General features: G+C 41.9%; 1 protein-coding gene across 1 annotated transcript in view; it reads left to right on the top strand.

The window, feature by feature from the left end:
* The window catches only part of TENM2 (teneurin transmembrane protein 2), a 1,113,792-nt gene that overhangs the window by 979,709 nt on the left and 116,402 nt on the right, over positions 1–17,681 (top strand). The window contains exons 15-16 of the mRNA XM_048487386.1: positions 8,429–8,629; positions 9,726–9,911. Of these exons, the coding sequence (XP_048343343.1) occupies positions 8,429–8,629; positions 9,726–9,911 (387 nt within the window). The remainder of the gene's footprint in view (positions 1–8,428; positions 8,630–9,725; positions 9,912–17,681) is intronic.

Here is a 17,681-nt window from a genome sequence, read left to right as displayed (position 1 = left end):
CTGGCAACCCACTGCTGACTTCCAACAGTCTTATCCTGTTGCAAGACAACATGATGCATTTAGCCTAGATTGCCTTTTCACACTTTAATAAAAGTGTTTTAAAAAAAATCCTTTTGCAGTGCTTACTGAAAATCAATTTCAGTGAATTCAGCATTCACTTGGCCATCTTGTTAAAGACTGTTAACCCCTGGAAGTTAGTACTGCTTGGCTGAAAAGTGTGTCTGCCAACAGAATTGAATATTCATGAGAGTCAGTTCTCAGCATAGACATTGGGTTCCCATTGATTTTTACCATGTGTAGCCGTAGCTAAAGTAAATGCTTTGAGCAATATTATTCTGCTACGGAGTAGAAGCAAACATCTGCCAGAACAATTGCCAGAAAGGTTTACCATAGGTTAATCTATGCAAATGAATAAGTGTGTGGCTTTTTCTGTCTCATGTCAGAGGCTTGTTCTTCAGCAATAAATCTTGAACGTTTCCCTTCTCTTTGCAAACCATGATTCAGTGCAGTGGAAAAGTGGAAGACTGATGTGCTTTTAATTCCTTCTACATTGCTTTTTTATTATTTCCATTTAGAGGCATATCTGGTATATTTCCAAACGCTAACATGGGTCAGAATTCAGGAATACTTTATATGGATAACTTTAGACTAGGGCAGACTGAGAGAAATATGTGTCTGATAGTTTGTTCAGAACCTTAGGAGGCTTTTTAATACTCCAAATGTAACACTAGCTAAAAGACAATTTATATTTTTAATAAAAGAAAAAAACATTTATTCCCAATGAAGAACACAGCCCATTTTTTGTGTGTGTGTTTTAGTATTGGGGCTATTGACCTGTCTAGGTGTTTGGCTGGATTAAAAGAAATTAACCATTTTGTGCTCACTTGAAAGTTATTAGCAAAATAATGTATGGCACAAATCCTCATAACAGGTCTTGCAAAATAAGCTGTTTAGATGTAGGTCCACCAAAGTTTAAGACCTGGTCAATTTTTTAAGGACTGCTACAGTTTCTTTTAGCAGCTTTGATGGCCCAGGCTAGATCAATATCAGATCATGGAAGATAAGCAGGGTCGGTCAGCACCAGTAAGTATTGGATAGGAGACCACCAAGGAAGTCCAGGGATGCTATGCAGAAGAGGGCAATGGCAAACTACCTCTGCATGTCTCTTGCCTTGAAAACCATATGGGGTTGCCACGTGTTGGCTGTGGCTTGGGGGCACTTCACATGCAAACTTGTGTTCTTGCTGTAGAGATCTTAAAGGGAGAGAGAGGTTGTCAGTGTTGCATTCTGACAGCGCTTGATAGACTTACTTCTAAATTTCAGGAGTTAACTAAAGAATGCAGAGTCTTTGAATAGTTACATTTGCAAACCCAGGGCAAGGGAGGAAATGGGGCAGGAGAGGACATAATACATCACACACAACCAATCAGGGGAAAATACACCACATCTTTAATGAATGGCCCTTTCCGCACGGGCCATAAACAGCGTCCTAGAGACGGCAAAAAAGCCTTCCCTAGGGAGCTGTTCACAGCGCCACCCTTGCTCTCCCCCAGTGGCGCAAAGACGCTGCTTTCAAACCTCTCTCCCTGAGAGAGGTTTTTCAGAAGCAGCGTCTTCCAACCACTGCCGTGCGAATGGCAGTGGCTGGAAGGCGCCATTCCCCCCCTTTCCCGAACGCCTTACCATCCCGTCCGGCCTTATGGCATGTCGTACAGGCCAGGGAAAACACACACCCCCCCGCCCTGCGACTCCAGAGCTGTCCCCTGGCCTGTGCGACGCCCCTGGCCTGTGCGACGTGCCGGAAGGCCGGAGGGGACAGTAAGGTGTTCAGGGGACTGCACAGCCTCTGCGCAGGCTGCGCTATCTTCCCTACCCTACCATGCGAATGGTCCTAGGGGGGGGTGCGTTGGCGTTGTTTATGCTGACGCACCCCCACAGGGTGGCCGTGCGGAAACGGCCAATGCAACTGTATGAGCATTGGCAATGCCTGTGAATGGGTCCAGCACTGAACAATTCACCTGCTACCCTATAGCCCACCCACCTACCCAGCCTGCCACAGTGGAGTGGCAAGCCCAGAGATCATAGGCACAAACTGCTGCATGTTACCTGATAGTGAGAACCCTCTGACAGTCCCCAGAAGGGTGTGTTGCTGAATGGCCCCCAAGACCACATAAGGGAATCCCTCAAATCGGGGATGCAGCCTCATATACACAGCTTTCCCCCTATCAATTGATTTGTCTCAATGCTTAAACCACTGTTCCAGCTTTGACAGAAAACAGAATAGAAGCACATAACTGGGGAAAAAACAACCTGTAACAACCAAGGTGCAGAGTAGGTGGATGGGAAAGCCAGAGACAAATGAGGGAAAGGGCCCAGCTCTAACCTAGCTAAGAAAGAGAGGAGTGAGGTTGCCTGCATAGAAAGAGCACATCCAGGCTCTACAGGGCTTAATGCCCTTCCTAGATCATGTTGCCATCTGGGCTGCAAGACCTCTACCTCTTCAGTGATACACACTGTCAGTGTGGATCTGGCAAAGTTAGCCTTCCTCTGACTAGTTCCACCCTCTAGCCATAAATGCAGTCCCAGGTGAGTCCAGAGCTATTACATGCAGACCCACAGGCAAGCAAGAGAGCAGGGCAGTAGAGAACATAACATGTCATGTACAACCAATTGGAGACAAGTAGGCCACAGCTTTAATAAACAGAACTGCAAGAGCATGGTGCAGTGTGAGGGTGGATCAAGCATAACCCACCCACTGCCTGGTAATCCCATTCTCTCAGCCCTTAAAAGGGGGGGGGGTTCTTGAAATAGCAAGCGTTGGAATCCCACATGTGCACAAGCCACTACATGGGTTCCTTGGTAGCTGGTAGTAACAGCCAGCTGACAGCCCCCTACTAGACATGCCCCTGAATGGCTTCATCCTCCTAAGCCCTGTAAGGGAGTCCCTGAAGTGGGAGAGACATGCTTGCCCCCACAGCCTTCCCCAAATAATTGGTACGCACTAATGCCCAAACCTCCAAAGGAGCAGAGCAAACTGCCCAGCTCCCTCCATAGCTTCTATGACGGCAGCCAACCAAGCAACACTGTGCCAGACCCTGTGGAACCACATATCCACAACTCACTCAAAGATGAACACCATCAATCCTGAAGAGATCAGTCGTTTTGAATTAAATGTCCAAATGTTACATCAGAAGATCATGCCCGCTCCATTCCAGTCTCAGATATACTTCTTGTCTGGTCAGATGACTATCGCATCTGGAAAGCCAGCTGGAAAATTTGGTGTATGATAGTAATGGCATGAATTCCAGTGTAACCCTCTCTGACTGAACCAGATGTCATGCAAGCAGTTGCCAGAAGATGCTGTGTAGGTCCAGAACATGATACTGTGTCCACTGATCCAGCCAGGCTTGTGACATCCTGCAGGATCTGAAAACACCCGGAATGAGCATCCTACCTAAGCTCAAGGTGAAAGTAGGTCTTGCAAGAGGAGGATCACCCGTGCCCAGTATCCTGAATCTTATCTGGGAGGGAGCCCACTTTCCAAGACCATTGTTGTGGCTTTAAGATAGATTGATTGCATTCTGATGTCTCTGATGGAAAGACCCTGAATGGCAATGGCAGCTCTCATGATGGTTTTGTACTGAAAACTCTACATAGGATTACACCTTACTGTAACTGAGATGTTCAGAAGACTGTTTAAGTTAATTAACAAAGAAGTCCTAAGCAGATTGAAACCCTCTTAAAACCACTGACTTCAATAGACTAAGGGTGTAACTCCACTGTAAGTTGTTATTTTCTGCAGCAAACTGCCAAAGGACAATGACTGGAATGACTGGAACTTCTCTGGCCCCTTCTGCACATTCAGAATAATGCACTTTCAATCCACTTTCAATGCACTTCGCAGCTGGTTTTTACTGTGTGAAATAGCAAAATCCACTTGTAAACAATTGTGAAAATGGATTGAAAGTGCTTGTTTCTGTATGTGTGGAAAGGGCCTCTGTTGTGTTGTTTGGATCATAACAAAATGAACTTGTTCTACATCTAAAGGGAAAACACAACTGTGTATAATCAAAATGCCAAAAGCACAGAACAAATAACAGATCATGGTACCATAGCTGAAGAATTCACACAACTTTTAGAAGAACAAAAGAAATTTGGAGTCCACATCTCTATATATAAAAGTCAAACTACTGAGATGCAGAAAATCATAATTTTCAATCCCTAGTATGATTCAGTTTTGACAGAATGAAATAAATTAATAAAATGAAGATAACCAAGGAATGGAAGAAATACAGGTCAAGGCAGGAAATGAACAGATCATATTTTAATAAATTTAAATCAACATGGTCTGATGAAGTATACTTTTGAGTATGAAGGGAATTAGCTGAAGAAATTACAAAGCCATTAGCAATTATCTTTGAGGTCTCATGGAAGTTAGGTGAAGGGGAGAAAGACAGAAAGAAATGGGTCAGGAATTATAGATCCAATCGCTTCATTTCTGTAATAGGTGAGCCAGTTGAATAAATGATTTTTAAAAGTCAGCAGATGGAGCAAAACAGGATTATTAGTAGCCAAGGGATATTTGCATTAAACCAGTCATGATAGATCTTTTACAGGAATATTGATATATTGAATAAGTAGAATGCAGTCAACATTACATTTCACCAAAACGTTGACTACAGTTTCACATTATTTTTTCTTCCGTAATTTCTGACAAAGCTTGAGAAATCTCCAATGTGATTGACATTAAGTTTAGACTAACAGCCCAATCCAGAACAGATGGGGTGGGGTGGGGGGAACAGATTATGCCACTCCAGCACATCCATGCCCTTTCCAAAGGACTTTCCTGCAGTGCAGGAAGTCCAAAAAACAAAACAAAACCCCCCACAAATATTCTCCATAGGGGATAATAGAGATTCAGCACATATCTCATATATTGGCACCCTATTGGCACCTGGAGGCTGGGTGGGCAGTGGAAGCTGACTAAGGTCAACTCAACCCCCTGACTTGCCCTGAAACATCCCTGTCCGTACTGGCACAGATTTCTGCACCAGCCTCACTGGGCAAGGATGCCAGCATTTGGGTTGAGTGTGGCTGAGCTAGACAGAGCCTACCCACCAGAGTAAGGCTGTCCACTGCCAGTGCATTTGCCCCTTGCGCTGGCAGGATAGGCACCAATGCAGGGCTGCACCAGTTCTAGACATGGGTTTAACTCCCCTTCTCTCTGGATTAGGTTGACCAACTCTATTTCTTCTAACAATCCCACAGTTTATTTGTTAGAGATTAATCCCAGGTTAGCCTCATCCCCAGCATTGCCTATATCCACATCTTAAAAAATAAGCTGGTTTTTGCTTGCTCTAAGGGAACAGCAAAGAGTGTTTGGATTGGTGATATTTGAGTTTGGGTGCTAGTTTTTGTCAAAGCCTGCATGGTTTGCTAGTGCACTTCCTTCTGCACCCACATGATGACTGTTCAGCCCACGGTTGTGGGTTACCCTGAACCCACTGAGTAGGGAAGCTGAAAAGAATAGTAATACTGAAACATTAAAAATACCATATTTTTTAAAAAAAATAATTAAAAGGTGTTCTTTGGGGGGGGGGACTCACTTTATCTCCCTTTGAGAGAACTCAGTGAAGTCTTTTCCCCTACATTTCCCTTCTATGAGATCATATATCAATGCATGGACTTTAAAAACAAAAAAGACTAGATCCACTTGGAAGTGTAAAGATTGGCTATTCATCAATCCTAAAATAAAAAAAGAGAGCAGACAAATTAGCAAGCCCTCTGTAGTGGACCCGAACCCTATATGGGATGCTCATAAGGTGGTCATTAGAGGTGCCTTGAATTCACAGGAAATAATTGAAACAAAAAGAAGAAATAAAGAACAACAATTATTAGAAACAGAATTGAAAAAACTGGAAATAGAATTGTCAAGCAGTCTCAGGAAAAAATATTACTAGAAAAATTAAAATGCTTAAAAGCCAACTTGAAAAGCTAAGAACAAATTAAATTACTAAGAAACTTACCTTTCTTAAAGAAAAAGAATTCTTCTCGGCTAACAAACCAGGAAAATGGCCTAAAGCTAAATTAAGAGAAGAAAAAGAAATGTTTTTTCCCCAAAATTAAATATAAAGGAAAAATTATACATAAAGCAGATGAAATAGCTCAAATATTCGTAAAATACTATGAAGAGCTTTACAGCGAGTCCCCCCCCCAAAAAAAAGAATATACAGACATATCTTGCGGAATGCTGTATTCCTAGAATTCCTACGGAACTGCTAGACCAACTAAATCAAAATATCTCTAAGTAAGAACTTTAAAAAGCAATTAAAATTCTTAACTGAATGGATTTACATGACCCAAAAAGATTGCATAAGTCCAAAGTACCCACCACCAGCATAAACCAGTGAATGGACGGGAGGAACCCAGCTAATGTTGGCTCCTCCCCTGGTCATGCCCACATCCCAGTCCTAGGGGAGGACATCAGGGAAAGTGCCCACCAGGGAAAGTGTCCTGAATCTGCCGGCATGGCCACCCCTTCGCTCCCACAAGTGGATTCAGTCCCCCCACCAAGATGGGGCTCAGTTTATTAAGATCATTTGACAAATTCCCTAACTATTTTTAGTGCCCTGGAACAGACTTCTGTGGGTTCCTCGAGCTTCTTGGTTCTAGAGAAAATGCTTTCTGTTTTCATAGCACTGTAATCAGATTTAAACTCACAATGGTGTTGATAGATCACATTATCCCATCTGCTTATGTTAAAAGCTAGCATATGAAAGAGCAGATATTTCAGACAATAAAGGGCTTAGCGAATTTTGTCTCTTAATTGTGAAGGATTTCTAAAGATTAGCAAGAACTTGCTTTCATTACTGATTTGGCAGTATGCACAAGCTGAAGAATGAATGCCAATCATTTTTAGGCATTGAACTGCAAATTAATACATACTAGTCATGAATTCATTTTACCTGAAACATAATCTTGATCTTTAGTTCCAAAGTGAAAGGCTTTTTGTGAAAAGAGCAATTCAGATCCATAATCAAAACAAACCAACTAGGCACCAATTAAGCCCTGCCTACTCATCATCTATACCTGGGCTATGAGAGTGCTTAAAAATGCAGACAGCCACACAGCCGTGTTCATCAACAGTCATAAAGACTTTTTCTTTCCCATTCTGCCATTGAATATACTTAAGCAAGAAACAGTAAAATGATGGCAAAACGGAAGTATTTTATGACAGCTTAGCAAAGTTTTATTCCATGGTCATGGCAAATTGAGCTGGTATGTACTTTCTGTGAAAAGAAAATTGCTGTGTAGGGTGTAAACGTAAAAATATGACAAAAAGGAGCTGCCATTCCAGCAATATATAATATACCTGCCTAGATGCAACATTCTTTTCCTGACCTGTTTATATTTTCATGATTTTGGATGGAACACGGAACTGTGTGTGTATGATGCATTTGAAATTATTCATGTGTGCCTTTGCCTTCTGCCCAAAGTTGTGTATGGGATGGGTTATGATTCACTGGGTTCCTTTGGAGCCTCATTTTGTCTTTGGGGATTTTTAAAAAATGTAGAATGTGCATGTGTGGAAATGGAGAAAACTTCCCTCAACAAGCAACTCATGTACCACTTTTCTGCTCCAGCATATTTTGTTTAAGTGGACTTTAATGTTTCAGTTAGCTCAACTGCACTAAATGGTTATTTAATAAAATTAATGCCATTGCTAATACAACCCCCCCCCACACACACACACACATATGGTTACCATAGCAGTGGCTCAAATCTCCACTGCCCGGGAGTCAACTTCAGAGCTGACATAGGCAAGAATCATTCCAGAGGAGTAACCATAACAACCAAATCGGACAAGATGCTTAGCATTGATGTTTAAGTTCCCAGGTATTTTCCCCTCATTCCATCCTTTAAATACAAGTTTGTTCAGACAAGCGAGGGAGGGTGATGTAACCTCCTTATTTCTTTTTACCAAGGCAAAGCTTGTGTGATCAGGACCGTAATTAGCGCTTTGATTCTTTTCAGATCCTGTAAAATATAAATGTTTAGATACTTGTGAGCTGTCACTTCTAGAGCTGATATTTCTAGTTTGTTCCAGTGCAATATCTGCAGGAACAAGAAAAGAATAACACATGTTTGAGCATCCCTTATTTGCAATATATTTGGGGATAGGCCTTACTTGTTTGTTTTAGATATTGCAAGTATGCATCCATTTTTCTGTGCAGAGTGATATTTTTATATTTGCAGACTTCCAGAATAGATAGCCTAAAGAACAACTGCACAGCTGGCTGTACTTCATTTCAGCAAGGCAAAACCTGCTGAGCACAGATCCATCAAGTGGTGTCAATCCACACTGTTCATTCTGTGCACTGACCTTTTTCTCAGTGATTGTTTTGTTGTCTTTGTTATATTTTTATAGTTGATTGCTTGGATCCCTCCTGCTCCAACCATGGTGTCTGTGTTAATGGAGAATGTCTCTGCAGCCCAGGCTGGGGAGGTTTAAACTGTGAACTTCCACGTGCCCAGTGTCCAGACCAGTGCAGTGGGCATGGCACATACCTTTCTGATACAGGTCTCTGTAGCTGTGATCCCAACTGGATGGGTCCTGACTGCTCCGTTGGTAAGAAAAAAAAAATTCAGTTGTCAAATTTCCTTTAGCCTTCCAGTTTCAGGATATTGAATGGTCCATTACTGACTCAGATTATATAAACCAGTAACTTGATTGATATGCTAGCTCAGGGGTAGGTAACCTGCGGCTCTCCAGATGTTCAGGAACTACAATTCCCATCAGCCCCTACCAGCATGGCCAATTGGCCATGCTGGTAGGGGCTGATGGGAATTGTAGTTCCTGAACATCTGGAGAGCCGCAGGTTCCCTACCCCTGCGCTAGCTATTGCATTTGCCATGTAAGACAAGACGCCTCAGCATCCTATATTCAAGTTATCATACTGATTCTAACATTGCCTGAAATGTTCAGGCTCTGCTTCTTTCAACAGCTATGAAAACTAAGGTAAATAACCTTTTCTTTCACTCTTATATCATCTTTGGTTAGACGAATACAGTTTGTCATTTTGAGCCTTTATATATTGTCATCTATTTTTTAATGAAAAAATCCAGTTCTTTTTTTCCTTCCAGATTCATATGAACCTTAGTTATTATGCTCTCTCTCTCTCTCTCTCTGTCTCTCCCTCAAATACTTAATGAGGATTTAGCCAATGTATATTGATGGTATAGGACTAAAACCAAAAATACTGACTCTTCGAGTATGCCTGGTAGCTAGAATTTGTGTTTTGGATTATGCCTACTTGATAATAATGAATCAGACATTGCATGTAGTGTTGCCAGTTCCCAGAATACTGGTGATTCAAAGTAGTTGTTATCCTCCAATAATTTATTTTGATGAGTCTCAAGCTGCATCTGTTTACATGGAAGTCTTCATCACAATTTGCAATAACCTCTCTTGTTAGCATTCCCAACATAACAGCAAAATGTATCCTAAGCAAAGTTATGCCCTTCTAAAATCCACTCAAATAACTGGGCTTAGAATGGAGTCACTCTGCTTAAGATGACACTGTTAATGACTCAATTCTCAAAGGTTCTGCAACAGAAAAAAACACCTTCTGGTATAGTGCAAAGCCATTAGTCACCCATGAATCCAAGAGGCTCCTAATCATAATGGCCATGAGGCAATAACCAACTTTCTGCTTTTATTCCAGAAGTGTGCTCTGTAGACTGTGGCACCCATGGTGTCTGCATTGGCGGAGCATGTCGCTGTGAAGAGGGCTGGACAGGGGTAGCTTGTGACCAGCGTGTTTGCCATCCCCGCTGCACAGAGCATGGAACCTGTAAAGATGGGAAATGTGAATGCCGAGAGGGCTGGAATGGGGAGCACTGCACCATTGGTAGGCAAACGACAGCCACCGAAACAGGCACATATTGCTTTATTTTCATAACTTGTAGAAACATAGTTACTATTGTGTGTGGTAATGGGCTGTCCCTTTATGGACACTGATGCTGTCACTAATTAATTCAGCTTCTGAACCCAGAGCAGACAAATATTGTCAAACTCAGTTAAGTCTTTCACTGGTGGTTTAACTGATGTGCCAAATGGCCCATTGCTTGTTAATTTTGCCTCGCTGAAAGACATGATTCTACTTTATCTTCAACTACAAGACAAGTTTTTAAAGTAAATTCGGCTAGAAATTTATTTTAGTGAATGGCCTTTTTTAAAGTTTACTTCCTGATCTGATACTTCCCTCATATGTATTCCATTCAAAATACATTTCCACAGTCCCTATCAAGAGCTGGGGTCAAGTTAAGGGGGAATCTCCCTCCTGTTGTTACAGAAATAGCTTCCTAGCATTTTCACATGTTGTGGTGTGACAGTGGTCATGGTGTTTGCCTATAGACTGACACAGCATGGGGAGGCCGAGCCAATGCTGCCGCATGCTGGTATACCCTTTCCTAACAGCATGCTGCTCAGTACAGCTTTGGCACCATGCAGAGTACCATGACTAACACAATTGTATCTCCACTGTGATATGTCAGCTTAGAAAATAATAACAAACATACATTGCTTCAAATGTTTTTGACTGTTTTGAATTTTAAACCTAGGTTATTTACGTTATCTCTGCAAAATGTAGGTTTTGCATGGAAAACTCAGGTGGACGCTCATAGTTTACCTCTGTGGTGAACAAATGCAGTACATGCCTTGCTGAGCAGATCATGATTTGAAAGTCTTGAAGAAAAAGCCTAGCGTAAAGCCTGAATATTCTTCAGAATATTCAGTTGCAAAACAGTGTGTCCTTGTTTTCTATTTCCCCATGTCATTCTCTTAATTATCCTGTTCTTTTTAAAGGTCCAAAAATACAAAAAAGCTATGATTTTTTTAAAAAAATTATTTGGTAGAGGATGAGATATAAATAGATGCATTACACGATCAGAGATTCTTATAGCAACTAGAGACTCTAAATGGACAGCCCTTTCACCAGTGAACTGTGTTTTGTTTTAAATCAAAGTCCTATAAATATGTTTGTCAGATTAAGTTTCTTTTACAGTTTCTTTGGATAGTTAAACCTTTTGGGAAAGCAACATAACTTGGAAAAAGAAACAGCCTTTTAAAATTAATTCTGTGCCCTACATACGTATTGAAAATGATACAGAAATATGCAACATTTTTGGTGCTGTCTACAAATCAAGAAATAACCTAGCAGGCTGGGTTTCCAACAGAACTAGCATCTCCAAAGTTGCTCCAGTCTAAGCTCGTTTACATCAGTGGACACTGGACAGCACTGTTGACTTTCAGTCACTTTCTTTTTTAAAAAAATCTGGTACATTTACGCTTCTGTAATTGAATTCCAAGAGTTTATATGAGTCTTGTATCTTGATTAAACTGACTATTCCAAAAAGGTTTACCTTCTTCCAATAATTTTGTCGTAATGTGTTTATCTTTAGAAATGTTTGTATGTCTTTTTCTGTAAATCTGGATTGTCTTAGTTTTCTGTTACTGTGCACACAAAAAGATGAATTAATGTTGTTCAGACAAGACATGTTAAATATTATTAAACACCTCCCCCCTCTCTGGACAAGTGTATAAATTGTACTGATATATAAAGGGCTATCAGTGTAGTTTTAGTGAAGCTACAGCAGAGGCAAACCACTGCAAGAAAGTGATCTGGATATTTTACCTGCCTCCAAGCATCAACTCAAGGAACTGTAAGTACAGAAAGAAACACCTCTGTGAGTCACTCACTGTGAAATTTATCTTTTTAAAAATGTGATGAATGGCAGATGGAGAGGGGAGGTGGCAGTGTCAAGTAGATAGGAAATCATGAAGAAACAATGAAAAGAAATAATCAGCTTCTTTGCACAACTGCAAATGTGTATGAGCTTCTCAGGTCTAATGTTCAACTATGCGCATCATAATTTGTGGGCACTGCACCATCTTGGTGTCAGAGCTGCACCATCTTGGGAACTGCACCATCTTGGTGACAGAGCATCCCTGTTAAAATCATATCTGAATATGGTATTAGATATAACACATGGTAGATATAACACATCACAATGCAAAAAAGATGATGTCAATAGGAGAGCATGAAAAAAGAGATGCAAAGGTAACAGCTCTACAAGGAAAACATATCAAAAAGAAAATATATGCTTTATCTGAGAGAAAGTAAGGTATGTGTGAATGGGGAAGTTCTAGCACATGTAAAAGTAAGGAGCAAAAACAGTCCTTCCTTCTGGATCACAAGAAATAAAGCATTAGTTTTACAACTACAGGACACAGAGTCAGATAAAACATTAGAGAAAATGTACTAACCACTACTAGAGAAGTACAGCAGTGCAAACAGAAATGTTGTGAAATAATATATAATAGTTCAAAAAAATGCCTTTAAAAGTGCTAACCCTGAACCTAAGGATATGCAAGTGCATTTCTCTATATTCAACATCTACTACCCTTCCACATTCTCTCTGCCCCTCTGTTATAAACTTGGGCTCATTCCGCACATGCAAAATAATGCACTTTCAAACTGCTTTCAGTGCTCTTTGAAGCTGTGCGGAATGGCAAAATTCACTTGCAAACAGTTGTGAAAGTAGTTTGAAAACGCATTATTTTGCGTGTGCGGAAGGGGCCTCAGTAACTTCCAGAAAGGTCCTGGAAATTTCCTGATCTCTAGACTACTGAGATCAGTTTCTCTGGAGCAAATGGATGCTTTGTGGTTGGACTCTATGGTATTAGACCCCACTGAAAACCCTTTCCGCCCCAACCCCACCCTCTCTAGGCTTTACCCCCAAATGTCCAGGAACTTCCCAATCCAGAGTTAGCAAGCCTACTTGGTTGTGTCTCCTTCTCCCACCACATCTTTGGGGATAGGTTTGTAGTTTCCTTTTGCAATTTGGTAAAGCACAATGGAAACTTTTGCTTTTGTGAATTGGTGAAACAGCATATGCCCCAAGACCACAAATAGAGCATTGTACTGAATGGAATAAAGTGTCGTCTGATTCTAGCCTTAGCAAGGAAACCTCTCAGAATCACAACAGATATAAGTTGTGATAGGCCTGGAAGGTATCCAGTCTTAATGCTTTTAAAATGTTACAGTCTGAAAAGGTTGAGTGAATATGTATAATTAAAGACGTGCTATTGCAAATTTTTATGCACCATTTGAAAAATGTGTGTGCACCATTTATCTTCCCATTTAGCTACAATGACAAATGGCTGCCTTATTTAAATGATGTAGATCCCCAAGTCCTCTCCACATCACATAATGCAACTGCCCTCCCTTGCCTGCACCTGCTAACTTACAGAGGAAAAATAGCTCCCCGCAGTGATAATGAAGGTCTGTGGTATACTTATTAAGTGATTATAATCATGGATAAGGTTATAACCAAACAATAGGACAAAAACTTTAAAAGGAAGAAAAGAAATGCAACATAAAACTGAGCAACAACAAGGAGAAATATGCCAGTGCTTAAATACATCTTTAATATGTAAAGAGATTTTTGCCTTTGCATAACTATTCTTAAAGCCTGTTCCAAAACAAATCGGGTGCTCTATTAACCAAGATTCTCCCATCAGCCCTGTGAATTCAGTTAACGTGCAAAAAAGTGATAGGCTCAGCACTGCCCTGTAAACTTCACTAGTTAAGCAATGGTTTGAATCTGTGAATCTGGTCTGGGCTCAAACAAACAAGAGCAGGGTCATACATTTCATTCCATCTGATTCACAGTGCAGGCTTGCATAGATCATGTTGCCTCAGAGCAGTGCAAGCAAGGAAGAGGGTTTTAATACTCTAGCCTCCACTAAGCTTTACTATTAGAAACTGGGGCTCCCACTTTTGTTATTCACATTTTAGGGGTACAGGATTTTTTCCTTTAAAATGCCAATAGCAAAGCTGAAAGCCCAATTTTGAATAGCAAAGCCCAGTGGTTATACACCTTGTCCCTTAACTTCCTGGCCTCAAGGCAAAAAGAGGATAAAAGAGCCTGTAATTTATATTTTGTCAATGGAACAAGACATAAGAAGTTCATCTCAACAGTCTGAGCCCTATCAAACTATTGATATACCTTACCTATACACATTTTAATACTTTGAAAGAAAAATATACTCAAGACTTGCAACATGTGATGCTGTTCTTAATATGATAGAATATGTGTTCAACAACAACCCTATAAAAATGCAGGTTTTCTAGTTTTTAATCCAACCCCATGCCAAATTTTATCAGATGTGGATTATGGTGCAGTGAGTGCCCTGCTGGGATGGAAGGAGGCGAGAGGGCCCTGGGAGCAGTGGGTTGACTGGCATCACTGCTCCATGACCCAGGGCAGCTTTCCGCAGGCCCAGAGGGCAGTAGACAGTGAGGCACCGCTGCTCTGTGGTCCAGAGGTACCCTGTTGGGGTTGGGGGGTGAGGCGGGAGTCCTTCTGCAGGCCTGGGGAGAAGCAGGCAGTGAGGCGCCCCTCCTCTGCAGGTTGGAAGCACCCTATTGGGGTGAGGGGGAGGCAGGAGGACTTCTGCAGGCCCAGGGTGCAGCAGGCACCCAGGCTTCCGTGCTCCGATCTGTTCCCAACTTTTTTCAAATTCAGCAGTAAGGTAGCATCAGTCTTACACTTTAAATCTCTGAGGCTATATTCAGGTGCTGCAGCAAGCATCATTAAAGCCAAAACGTATACCAACACAGCTTGGTGCCATATTATTTATTTATTTGTTCCATTCATACCCTGCCCTACACCAAAGTTCCAGGGTGGCTTACATAATGGGGTTAAAAGCCCTGTTAAAACATAATAGTACTCATCTGCTCCCCGTTCACACAGCGTGTGATCAAGAATTCCTGGTTTGAAACACACTCTAGTTTTCTGTGATGTATGAATGCAGGCACCCAAGTAAATCAAGTGTGATTACTTCCAATAAAGTAAAACGCTGTACCCTGATTAAACCACTGTTTAGAATACTGATTTGTAGGGAGTAAATAAACTTCAACTCACCTGAATGCAAATGCCATGAAGCGCTGGAGTTGGTTGCAAATCTTTTATCGGGCCCTGCTCAATAAGAAAAGAGGAGGAAGAGGGGAGAGTTGAACCCATCTGCCAACAAATGTTGTTCATGCACATCCAGTTTATTTGGAGCTTGTTGTGATGTCTGAATTCAGCTGGATGGCTGAAGACAGCGTTATTATTTCTGTCATATATGTGCACTGCAGTGATCACTTGACCTGTATATTCACACATTCTGAAGTGGGCCCTGTCTGCTATACTGTTAGACCCAGTCCTGTCTTTGAGCATTTTAAGTGAAATCTGTGGCTTGAACTGTCTTTTGCCAGGTTTGTCTCTTTCTGAATTGTCAAATTACAGTTTGCCACATTGTTGTCATAAGGTTTGATTATCATAGGCCCCTTCCGCACGGAGGCGGAAGGGGTTGGGTTGGCGTAATCCACGCCGACCCGACGACGCTGGGACCATCCGCATGGACGGTCCCAGAACCGGCTGGGACGACGGCGCCGCGGAGCGCCATCACCCGGCCAACCCGGCTTGTCCCTGGCCCTCCGGCACGTCGCCAAGGCCTGGAGACACGCACCCCGGCCCTGCGCGCCTACTTGAGCGTTGCAGGGCAGGGGGCGTTTCCCCAGGCCTCGGCGACGCGCCGGAGGGCCAGGGACCAGGTAAGTGACGGGTGGGAGTGGGGGGGAGGGCGCCTTGGAGCCGCTGCCGTTCGCACGGCAGCGGCTCCAAGCTGGCATTTCCAAACAACCTCACTCCCCAAGCGAGGTTGGGAAATGCCAGCTTCGAGCCGGTCGGGCAACGCAAGGGCAGTGAATGGCTCCCTGTGCGAATGGCTCCCTGAGGACGGCGTTTTTGCCGTCCCCAGGGCGCCATTAAATGCCCGTGCGGAAAGGGCCATAGTTAACTTTTTATGGGGATGTATTTGGAAACTCTCAGGAACTTCAGCTGATCCATATATGCTGCTGCAAGGGAATTGACAAGGTTATGCCACTGCGAGGAAGTCAGCATACTGGGTTCAGAGAAAATTGTGAGCCTAGGAGCTATTGATATAGTTAGATTTTAAATGTGGCTGATTTCCTCTAGATTGCACTTCCTGTTGAGAAGAAGTTCCTTTTTATCAATTTGTAAGATAAAAATAATTAATTGTATGTCGATACTGCTGATAAACAATTGTTCAGTGCTATCAAGAAGCAAAATCCCTTATTTCATATACCTTACATGACATTCTTAGCTATGATTGGGAAATGATTCACTATTGTAATTTTTTGTTCTCTTTCCTGTCCACATGAAAAATGTATGGCCATTTTTTCTCTCTCTAGCCATTTTTAAAAGGCTGTCAGTGTAACTTTCAACCATTCACCTTTGTTCCATCCAGGCCTTTGAAAAACTGTGTCCTGACCTAAATCACAGGATTTATTTCCTATAGCTGCATTTCTGCATGGGATATTTTCCCCTACTAGTTCTGAAATTGTATAAAACAAAAAAAAATTAAAAAAATAGAATTGATCAAGCTGTTGCGCTAACCTGCTGCAAGGACAGAGATAGTTTTGCAGTTGCAGTTGCCAACCATTAATGTTACAGCAATGTTGTTTTCTTCGTGATTTTATATCCTGTGGTGTCAAGCCCCAGTTTCAAGTGAACGAATTACATAGTATTCCTGGAGACAAAATAACAGAGATATTTTAACTGTTGAGATGAACTTTGTTGGCAGCAGAGCTAAAATTGTTTGAGGTCAAAGAAGTTTGGGAAATCTTTTCTTTTTTTAATTCTGAGAAGCATAAGAAACAAATTGATTTCTGTACCTGTTATTTATTTATTTATTTTGCTTAGAAATTTACAGTTCCATCCCTTCTGACTGTATTTCTATCAGTGAGTTTGGAAGGAGTATAACACTGTTTATACCCTTTTCAACAAAAAGAGCTAAGTAGAATTGTAACCTCATCCACCACATGCTGGATCATAGGCACTAGGACTCACCCAGAGCATTCTAAAACAAAGACAGATCAGCAAGTGGTGGATGAGGTTACAATTCCACTTAGCTCTTTTTGTTGAAAAGGGTATAGGATGTCACTGCTAGTATCACAGTACTCATTCCTGAGCTGAAAGCACCAGTTATTCATATTGACAGTAGGGCTGAACACTTTCAAATTTTCCTAAATGTTGATAGTGTGCTGAGTAAAGAAAACACCAAACCTGGGAGGGGCAAGTACAAATGAAATACAAATACAATGTAGCAGCAGAGAGTGAATTGTATCTGATAGTGTGCTAAGTTTCAGAACCCATTCATACATGACCTTTTGAATGTGACCCTTGAAAACATTCCACTGTACTGATGCTACACTGTTCTTGTATGCACATACCCTTTAAAAAATAATGGCTGTATATGCAAAACAATAAGAGTGAATCCATCCAATGAAGTCAATAAGAAAAATGTTTAGCAAACTCAATCACCTGAAATTACACTCATCCTAAGAGTATGCTAATGTAAGGCCGTTTCCGCACGGCCTCCATTCGCCCCCACGCCGCCAAGAGTTCTGGCGGCGTGGGGGCGGAAGCCTGTTCGCATGCAAGCATGCGAACGGGCCAAGCAGAGGCCGACAGACGGCAGGCGGCTCCGCACAGAGCCGCCTCTTCTCCCTTCTGCACCCCACTCACGAAGTCCTCCTCGTCGCCTG

This window comes from Sphaerodactylus townsendi, linkage group LG03 (assembly GCF_021028975.2).
Source record: "Sphaerodactylus townsendi isolate TG3544 linkage group LG03, MPM_Stown_v2.3, whole genome shotgun sequence".
NCBI lineage: Eukaryota > Metazoa > Chordata > Lepidosauria > Squamata > Sphaerodactylidae > Sphaerodactylus > Sphaerodactylus townsendi.
Note: the sequence above shows the minus strand (reverse complement) of the source record. Positions and strands in the feature narration are given on the sequence as shown.